This window comes from Chrysochloris asiatica, unplaced genomic scaffold (genome assembly GCF_000296735.1).
Source record: "Chrysochloris asiatica unplaced genomic scaffold, ChrAsi1.0 scaffold00041, whole genome shotgun sequence".
NCBI lineage: Eukaryota > Metazoa > Chordata > Mammalia > Afrosoricida > Chrysochloridae > Chrysochloris > Chrysochloris asiatica.
This window is the reverse complement of record NW_006408559.1, coordinates 8,532,853-8,543,590: the sequence shown is the minus strand read 5'-3', so window position 1 is coordinate 8,543,590 and position 10,738 is coordinate 8,532,853. Positions and strand designations below refer to the sequence as shown.

Genomic DNA, 10,738 nt, shown 5'->3' with positions numbered 1-10,738 from the left:
TGGAGCGATGGAGCAGCTGGGGACTTTAGATCCAGAGAGGGAGAGCGACTGTGTGCTGAAGACTGCAGGGAGGGTGGGGGGGATAGTGTAGGGGGCAGGCTTGCAGGGTATACCCTTTGGTTGGTTGGTGATGCATGGAGGGGATTGGAACCATGACAATGAGACAATATACGATAGAATGAATGTAAAACTAATGTTTTCCCATGTAAACTATTATATAATTCACAATAAAACATTAATATAAAAAAAAGTAGTTTGAACTGCAAAGTAGGTGGTTCAAGCTCACCAGCCACTCCTCGGAAACCCTACACTGGGTTGCTATGGGTCGGAACTGACTCAACGGCACTTAACAACAAAACAAGCACTTATTTCTAAGCAGACAAAAGGGTTAGTGTGAAGGGGAGTGTCAAGACTGAAGAGATTGAGATAATCAGGCCCACAGCAGGTGCTCGGAAGACCCTCAATGGCTCCTCTGAGAACCAGGAGGATCTTGGGGTTCTCAGCCTTGAGGCAAACCTCTTGGACTTGTCCTTGGGACACTGGTACCAAAGCTGGGTAACACTGGTGTAATCCTTACAAGTTTACAAAGAGTTTTCACATCTGTATCTAATCCAATCCACACATCACTATCTTCCTTCTTACATTGTGGAAACACACAGAGCGTATTTATGGCACTTGAGGAATAAGTTTTCCACTGAATCCTCCCATCTACAAGGTCCATATTATTAGTCCCATTTTGTAGATGACAAAACTGAGACTTGGGGTGATTTTTTTTTAAGTGCTCAAGGTCACAGTAAATGATATAGCAAGGATTTCAATCTGATATACTTTCTCCAGGGTCAATGCCCAATCCAAAGACCATCATAAAATGTAAGAGGCTTTGAACTTGGGATGGGTGGTCTCTGACCCCAAGAGATCTTTCTACTGCAGCACAGACACATAACCCTGAGTGTCTTGACCTGAGCCTATAAGTGAATTCACCCAGTCATTCAGAAATGCTCAAGTATTATGTGTATTTTAGTGTTAAAGATTACTTGGAAAATTTGTTGTTGCTGTTGTCAGGTGCCATCGAGTCGGAACCGACTCATAGCGACCCCATGCACAGCAGAATGAAACAATGTCCAATCCTGGGCCAACCTCACTACCGCCGCCACACTTGACGCCATCAATGATGTCACCTGGCTGATCCATCTCATTGGGGGTCTTCCTCTTTTTCTCTGACCCTCCACCTGACCCAGCATGACATCCTTCTCCAGCGACTGTTTCCTCCGGACAATGTGTCCAAAGTATGAGAGACGAAGCTTAGCCATCTTGGCCTCCAAGGAGCACTCTGGTTGCACTTCTTCCAAAATAGATCTATTGGTTCTTTTGGCAGTCCATGGCACTTTCAGTATTCTCCTCCAACACCACAACTCAAAGGCATCAATTCTTCTACTATCTTCCTTATTCACTGTCCAGCTTTCGCATCCATATGAGGTTATTGAAAATACCATGGCTTGGGTCAGGCGCACCATAGTCCTCAAGCTGACATCTCTGCTCTTCAATACTTTAAAAAGCTCCTGTGCAGCAGATTTGCCCAATGCAATACATTGTCTGATCTCTTGACTGCTGCTTCTGTGAGTGTTGATAGTTGATCCAAGAAGAATGAAGTCCTTGACAACTTCAATCTCTTCTCCATTGATAAGAATGCTGTTTATTGGTGCAGTGGTGAGGATTTCTGTTTTCTTTACATTGAGTTGTAATCCATACGTAAGGCTGTGCTCTTTGATCTTCATCAGTAAATATTTTAAGTCCTCTTCACTTTCAGCAAGCAAGGTTGTATCATCTGCATATCTCAGGTTGCTAATATGTCTTCCTCCAATCCTGATGCCACCACGTTTTCTTTCATAGAACCCAGCTTCTCGTATTATTTGCTCAGCATACATATTGAACAAGAATGGTGAAAGAACACAACCCTGTTGCACACCATTCCCAATTTTAAAACATTCAGTGTTCCCATACTCTGTTCGAACAACTGCCTCTTGGTCCAGGTACAGATTTCTCAGAAGTACAATTAAGTGTTCTGGAATACTCATACTTCTCAATGTTGTCCATAGCTTGTCATGATCCACACAATCGAAAGCCTTCGCATAGTCAATAAAGCATAGGTAAACATCCTGATATTCTCTGCTTTCAGCCAAGATCCATTGGTCATCTGCAATGATATCTCTCGTTCCATGGCCTCTTCTAAATCCAGCTTGACCCTCTGGAAGTTCTCTGTCAATGTATGATTGTAGCCGTTTCTGTATTACCTTTAGCAAAACTTTACTCGCTTGAGATATCAAAGAGATTATCCGATGATTTCCACATTCCGTTGGGTCACCTCTCTTTGGAATGGGCACAAATATGGATCTCTTCCAATCAGTCGGCCAGATAGTTATCTTCCAAATTTCTTGGCAGAGATGAGTGAGTGCCTCCTGTGCCGCCTCACTTTCTTGAAGATTTCAATTTTTATTCCATCAATTCCTGGTGCCTTGTTCTTTGCCAATTCTTTCAATGCATTTTGGACTTCCTCCCTGAGTATCATTGGCTCTTGCTCATATGGTACCTCTTGAAATGGTTGAACATTAACCATTTCCTTTTGGTACAATGTCTCTGTGTATTCCTTCCATCTTTTCTTGATGCTTTCTGCATCATTCAATAATTTGCCCAGAGAATCTTTCAATAACGAAAGTTGAGGCTTGAATTTTTTCTTTAGTTCCCCCAGCTTGAGAAATGTTGACCGTGTTCTTCCCTTTTGGTTATCCAACTCTAAATCATTGCATATTTTATTATAGTATTTGGCTTTATCTTCTCGAGCTGATCTTTGAAATTTTCTGTTCAGCTCTTGGAACTCTTCAATTCTTCCATTTGCTTTAGCTTGTCTACGCTGGAGAGCAAGTTTCAGAGTCTCCTCTGACATCCATTTTGACCTTTTCCTTCTTTCTTGTCTTCTTAATGACTTTTTGTTCTCTTCATGTATGATGTTCTTGATGTCATCCCACAACTCTTCTAGTCTTTGGTCTTTGGTGTTTAATGGATCAAATCTGTTCTTCAGATGATCTTTAAATTCAGGAGGGATAAATTCAAGGTCATATTTTGGCTCTCGTAGACTTGTTTTCATTTTCTTCAGTTTCAGTTTGAATTTGCATATCAGTAGTTGATGGTCTGTTCCACAGTCTGCCCCTAGCCTTGTCTTCACTGATGAAATGGAGCTTTTCCATCTTTTCCTCCACAGATGTAGTCAATTTGATTTCTATGTGTTCCATCTGGCGAGGTCCATGTGTATAGGCGTCTCTTATGCTGTCTAAAGAAGGTATTTGAGATAAACAGATCATTTGTCTTGCAGAAATCTATCATTCGTTCTCCAGCATCATTTCTATCACCAAGTCCAAATTTTCCAACTACTGGAACCTCCTCTTTGCTCCCTACTTTTGCATTCCAATCACCAGTAATGAGCAATACATCTTGATTGCATGTTTGATCTATTTCTGATTGAAGAAGTTGGTAGAATTCTTCTATTTCATCTTCACTGGCTTTAGTGGTTGGTGCATAAATTTGAATAATAGTGGTATTAACTGGGCTTCCCTATAGGTGCATGGACATTATCCTATCACTTATAGCATTGTACCTCATGACTGATCTGGATATGTTCTTTTTGACAATGAAAATTTAGAGCAGTTCAATTCAAATGTTCTAGAGGGAAATCAGACACATAGTCATGAAATCAACTATATAATCTAATAATCAAAAGACTTCTAGAGCAAAGTATGATCAACATAGTATTAGGGGTTCTTGTGAGATGGAATTCCTTTTCATGGGAATCACAAGGTTGGTGGTTCAAACTCTCCAGCCGCTCCCTGGAATCCCTATACCGGGTCGCAATGAATTGGAACCAACTCAACAGCACTTAACAATGTCAAATAAATATCAGTGTTAACATCATCATTAGGAACATAGCAAATTTGTGATATGCAAGTTCAACCATTAGTGTCAAACCATTGAAACAGTCTAGTTTCTGTCTTAAGGGAAAGCTAGTCAACTGAATGGAGTCCTGGTGTGATGCTGTGGGTTAATGCGCTGGACTGCAAAGTCTGTTTGAGCTTCAAGGTCTGCGGTTCAAGCTCACTAGCTGCTCCTAGGAAACCCTATACAGGGTGGTAATGGTTTGGAACTGACTCGATGGCACTTAACAACAAGTGAACTTAATAGCATATTGTCATAAGGCTGCGGAGTCAGAGTTAGGGAGAGTGAAGGGAATAAAATAATACAGCTATTGTTAACCTCTTTTAAGAAAAGCTAGAATACAGGGAGTGGGATTGTGGGATCGAAATTCTATCAAGTTGACTAAGCAGGGAGGTAGCTTGAGGCTTCTTTTACCTACGGATCATGTTCCGGGTATACCAAACAGAAGGAAAAGATTCCTTCAGGACAGATGTATAGCTACGATTTAAATCCCGTCCAGCTAAGGAACACCGATAATTTCCCACAATCACACCATCTGGATTCAGCATGGGTACCACCTTGAAGATAAAAGTGTCCCGGAGCAATTGAGCATCACTTGAGTCTCCTAAAATATAATCTAGGAAGCCTTTCATGATCCACGAACTGTTGGTTTCTCCTGGGTGTACCCTTGCGGTCAAAACAACGGCCTTGCGCTTTCTGGGCTCTGTGTTCTTCCACGGGGTGGTGATAGTTAGAACATACACCATGTTCCGAGCAAGCGTGTGGCACAGGACGCGGATTTTGCAGAACTTTGATCGCACTGGGTCGCTGTTGATGCCTGAGAGATACTCCTGTAGGTTGCTGTAAGTGTATGGATAGCAGTGAGCAAAGTAGCAGGTATCTTTGTTGTGCGGAAACTGAAATGTCCACGTGAGAGAGAAATAATGGCGCCCATCTTGCCCCACGTTGTTCTTGTAGTACTTGATTTGGTCCCCTATTCTCTTCCAACCAATATTGCGAGTCTTGGCTTCTTTTTCAGAATAGAAGAGCGGACGCATACCCCGATTGTAAAGGCTGGCAGGCTTGGTGAAGTTGACGATCGTGAACCGGTAGGTGATTCCTGCCTGGGTGTTCGTGACTTGAAAATAATACCACTGGGTGTGCTTATTTGTGAAGAGGTCGGGGCGTACAGTCAGCTGGTACTCGTATTCTGCCCTAATACACAAGGAAGAAAGAACACACAGAAATGCTAGGATGACATTCAAGTTTAATTAAATAAAGATTATTTTGCATTTACTTATTTATAGAAGGCTTTTTAAAAGACACGTCTAGTTAAGCAATACTCAATAGCAAGTAACTGTAAAAGATAAACACTTTGACATTCTTTTATTGGATGAGAACTCACTTCTGTGCTAATTCTAAAGAAAGCCTTGCATCCCTTTGTAATTTAAGAGAAAACATAAAGACATGTGTATTTTTTAAAAAAATCAAATCAATTACATTTCCTATAAAAGAAGTGCCTAAAAAATTCTTAAACAGAATTAAAGTCCAATGTTTTTCTCTTTTCAGTTCTGACATATATGTCGCTAGTCTATTAGAGACCAATTCCAGATATCTCAGTTAATTGTCACTGAGAGATGTTTTAAAAACACAGATTAACACGATCGCGTAGATTACAACACTTTCAACCCCTTTAGGACAGGATCGTATTTGATAATTTTCTGTATCCTCACACTTGGTATGTTATTGTTGTTCAACGCAGTAAAGTTAGTTCTGACTCAAGATGTGCAAATAAAGACAAAAATAATAATCTCATTGTTATCTTATATACAAAGGTACGTCAAAAGTATTGCTACAAAAATCATAGATATCTTTGTTAAACAAAATATCAACATGGAAGCCACTGTTTCTCTACAGATCTTCCATCTAGATTTAGACACTTCTGAAGACAGTGCTTCCATCACTTGAAACCCCTTTTCCGGGGATTTTTGCCTTCTTGGTTTGTTTTTTTTTTTTAGTTGTTTTCGGTTCGTTTTCACTTTTTGTTGCTTTGTTAAAGTTTTTCTGGGGAAGGGTTGTTGAGCTTGAACCACCCACCTTGAGGTTCAAACTGACTTGGCAGTTCAGCGCATTAGCCCACAGTGCCACACCAGGACTCCCTCTTGGATTTGCACATTAAAATAGCGGTTTTGGCATCCTCGGGGGAAACTGTGCTCCTTTTAAATGTTCTTTGAGTTTTGGTTAGAAAAATGAAGCTTTCTGCTCCCGCATAAGATTTAAAGCCTCACAAACTGTACACAGGGTCACCATGAGTTGAAAATGACTTGAAAGCACTTAAAAATAACAACCCTGCAATCATATCTCATTAACACTTATATTTCAAGGAATTATGGTTCATTCATAGGACTTCTGGTGTGGCACTGTGGGATCAGCATTGGACTGCTCAGACCCAGCAGTTGCTCCTTGGAAACCCTATACAGGATCCACATGAGTTGGAAACGACTCAATGGCGCTTAATAACAACAAATATCTACCAAGAACCTTAGTGTACAGAAAATAGAAATATTTGATCATCTACGTCCTTAAATAAAAGCAATTCAGACCTACACTTTGACTACCTTCTGTAGATTGCCACTCTCAAACCTTGCTTCAAACATCAAAGTGTTGTCACAGTTGTCCATGGGCTGCTTCAGGGGTGTTCGGTTGCCCCCGACTCGGGAATACACAAAACAGGGCTCTTTATAAGCTAATGAGAGAAGACCAGAGAGATATGAAGCCTAGAGTATACATACGATTATGTATACTGCAGTAAAATTATAATTATGGCACCACTAAAAATAGAAAGTTTTAAAGGAATCTGATGCTAATTTATATAGATTTACACAGTGCTGCTCAATTCCTGACTAGATTGAATCACCCCACTCACACATGCACGAAAGTCCTCCCACCTGGAAACGTTTTGCTCATTTCCAGGTATAAAGACTATTTGCCTGTATTTCCCTTGACCTTTAAACAATGTGCACCTATCAGCAACAACAACAATATAAAGATCACAAGTGTACAAAACAGCAAGAAAATCACCCCTAACACTGTCGTCATTACAACCAGTCTTAAAGATGATAAAGATTTTAGGACAATCGGAAATTTAAAGTAGCTCCAATATAGAATATTAATCGAGTCCTGGTGGGGCATTGTAGAATTAGCACTGGACTGCTAACTACAAGGTTGGCTATTCAAACAGACCAGCCACTCCTCTGAAATCCTATAAAGAGTCACTATGAATCAGAACCAACTCAATGGCACTTAACAACAAAAACAACTGGTATATAAAGGCTAGAGTGGACAAGGTAAAGGATATGCAATATCCAATGACTGGAGAAAGATGAATCCAAACAAAGATGAAGTCACTATAGTGAAATCAGACAGAGTACACTGCAGGGACAAAGCTACCGTAATCAATATGGCGGGTTTATCACAAGTACCAACAGATTGTTGTTGTTGTTGTCGTCAGGTGCCATCGAGTCGGAACCGACTCACAGTGACCCCAAGCACAGCAGAACAAAACAATGTTGGGCCAACCCCACCACCGCTGCCACACTTGACGCCATTAATGATGCCACCTGGCCAATCCATCTCGTTAGGGCTCTTCCTCTTTTTCTCTGACCCTCCACCTTACCCAGCATGACATCCTTCTCCAGCGACTGTTCCCTCTGGACAATATGTCCAAAGACGAAGCTTAGCCATCTTGGCCTCCAAGGAGCACTCTGGCTGCACTTCTTCCAAAACAGATCTATTGGTTCTTTTGGCAGTCCATGGCACTTTCTGTATTCTTCTCCAACACCACAACTCAAAGGCATCAATTCTTCTACGATCTTCCTTATTCACTGTCCAGCTTTCATATCCATATGAAGTTATTGAAAATACCATGGCCTGGGTCAGGCGCACCTTAGTCCTCAAGCTTACATCTCTGCTCTTCAATACTTTAAAAAGTTCCTGTGCAGCAGATTTGCCCAATGCAATATGTCGTCTGATCTCTTGACTACTGCTTCCACGAGTGTTGATAGTTGATCCAAGAAGAATGAAGTCCTTGACAACTTCAATCTTTTATCCATTGATAAGAATGTTATTTATTGGTCCAGTAGTGAGGATTTTTGTTTTCTTGACATTGAGATGCAATCTATATCGAAGGCTATGTTCTTTGATCTTCATAAGTAAATGTTTCAAGTCCTCTTTGCTTTCAGCTAGCAAGGTTGTATCATCGGCATATCGCAGGTTGTTAATGAGTCTTCCTCCAATCATGACGCCACAGATTAACGGTACAGAATAAAGTGTCTAAAAATAGACTCATACATAAATGGCTAATTGGCATTCAATAAAGGTGAGTAGGCAACTACATAAACTTTTTTTGGGGGAAATAAAGCTGGACCTCCATCCCAAACAATCCACAAAAGATGATTCAAGATGGACCCAGACCTAAGTATAAAAGCAGAAACAAAGCTTCTAAAAGAATACACAGATGACCTTGCAGAAGGAAGCACAAATTCCATTAGACCTAAAAGAGAAAACAGGGGGCAACTCACATTGTCACAATATAAGGATTCTACTTGTCAAAAGGAGTCCTGGTGTGGCACTGTGGGCAAATGCGTCAGACTGCAAAGTCGTTTGAACTGTAAGGTCGGTGGTTCAAGCTCACTAGCTGCTCCTTGGAAACTCTCTACAGGGTCGCTATGGGTCGGAATCAACTAGATGGCACTTAACAACAACAACAACTTATCAAAAGGCATTATTCTGAAAAATGAAAAGGCTTCAGACTGAAAGAAAATATTTGCAATCCACATCTCTGACAAAGGAGTGATGGCTTGGATATGCATCAGTCATAAAGACACTCAATCCATGTGGGCAAAAGATCTGAACACACACTTTGCAAAAGAAAAGAAAAGGGCTGGTCAATATACACTAATGATGCTCAATATCATTAGTCATCAGAGAAAGCTCACAGGCACCATCCACTCCATTGCCATTACAGTGACTACAGTGAACAGGAAGACAATCCCAAATGCTGGAGAAAATGGGAAGCTACAGGAATACTCATACACTGCTGGTGATGGGGGTGTTGTTAGGTGCCATTGAGTTGGTACTGATGCAAAGTGACCCTGTGCACAACAGAATGAAACACTGCCTGGGCCTACGCCAACCCCACAATCCTTGCTGTGTTGAGCCCATGGCCGCTGTGCCGATCCATCTCGTTGGAGGGCTCCCTCTTTTTCGCTGACCTTCCACTTTACCAAGCATGAAGTCCTTCTCCAGGGACTGGTCCTTCCTGATAATATGTCCAAAGTATGAGAGATGAAGTCTGGCCATTGCTGGTGGGAGTGTAAAATGGGAAATGATACAGCAACTTTGGGATACTCAGGTAATTTCTTAGAATGCTAGCCATAAACTTACCTTATTATTGTTGTTGTTAAGTGCTGTGGAGTTGGTTCCGACTCATAGTGACCCTGTATAGGCTTTCTAAGGAGCGGCTGATGAGTTTGAACCACCGATCTTGCAGTTCAAGCCAGCCTTGTGGTCCATTACATTATCCCACAGTACCACACCAGGACTTGAAATTCTACTACTAGGTACTTAGCCAAGAAGAATGAAAACATATATTCCCCAAAGGACTTACACATGAAGGCTGATGATTATTTAATTTGTAATAGCTCCAAACTGTAAATAATCCATCCAGACATCGTGATACAGCCTTAATGATGAAGGGCTATTCAGCAATATAAAATAATCAGCTTTTGGTCCAGGTGTGGGTATGGGTTTGAAAGACATTATGCTGAGTGAAAGAAGTGCGATGTAAAAGTTTACGTATGGAATGATGGCATTTATATAAAACTGAGGAGTAGTCCAAATTAACCAATGGGATGAAAACCCAGAATGCTGCTTGCCTTGGAGACTGACTGGAAGGGGAGCAGGCAGGTCCTTTTTGAGGTGATGACAGCATTACTATCTTAATAGGGGCGTGGGTTAAAACTCATAAACATATACACTTAGGTCCACTATAAACAGCAAGCACAAAGAACTAAGAGATTAGCCCAGGTACCAAATTCTATTTTACAATGTGTCTCATAGTGTACCTACCATCTTCAGCTAGATAAACCACAATACCATCATTGGAGTTTGGGTAAAGGGGTTCCGTTTCCAGGCCTGTTGGGGTGTATACTGGCTCAGGATAAGGAGTCCAATCTGCCAAACAAACAAACACACCAAAAGAATGAAAACATCTTTTGAACATGATCTCAAAGTAAAACAGAATTTCACTGTATATTTACAAAGGATGTATTGGTAGATCTAGGCTGAAATTTAGTACTTAGGTGTGGCTGCATTTTACCAAAATTCATTGGAAATGATATCAACATTGCCACATTGTAACACAAATCCATGACATTTCATTTGCACATTGTTGTTAGGTGGCATCGAGTCTGTACCGACTAATAACGGTCCTATACACAACAGAACAAAACACTGCCTGGTGCTATGCCAACCTCACAATCGCTGCTACCCTAGAGCCCATTGCAGCTGTCACTTTGTCAATCCATCGTGTTGGGGTCTTCTTCTTTTCTCGGACCCTCCACTTTACCAAGCATGCTGTCCTTCTCCTGGGACTTGTCCCTCCTGATAGTATGTCTGAAGTATGAGAGATGAATCCTGGCCAACCTGACTTCCATTCTGGCTGGACTTCTTCCAACATACATTTGTCTGTTCTTTTGGCAGTCCATGATACTTT

The 10,738-nt window shown here is 41.1% G+C and overlaps 1 protein-coding gene across 1 annotated transcript in view; it reads right to left on the bottom strand.

Annotated features, from left to right (window-relative positions):
- Positions 1-10,738, bottom strand: part of AGBL3 (ATP/GTP binding protein-like 3) — a 103,382-nt gene that overhangs the window by 55,946 nt on the left and 36,698 nt on the right. The window contains 3 exon segments of the mRNA XM_006861231.1: positions 4,399-5,178; positions 6,571-6,709; positions 10,093-10,197. Of these exon segments, the coding sequence (XP_006861293.1) occupies positions 4,399-5,178; positions 6,571-6,709; positions 10,093-10,197 (1,024 nt within the window).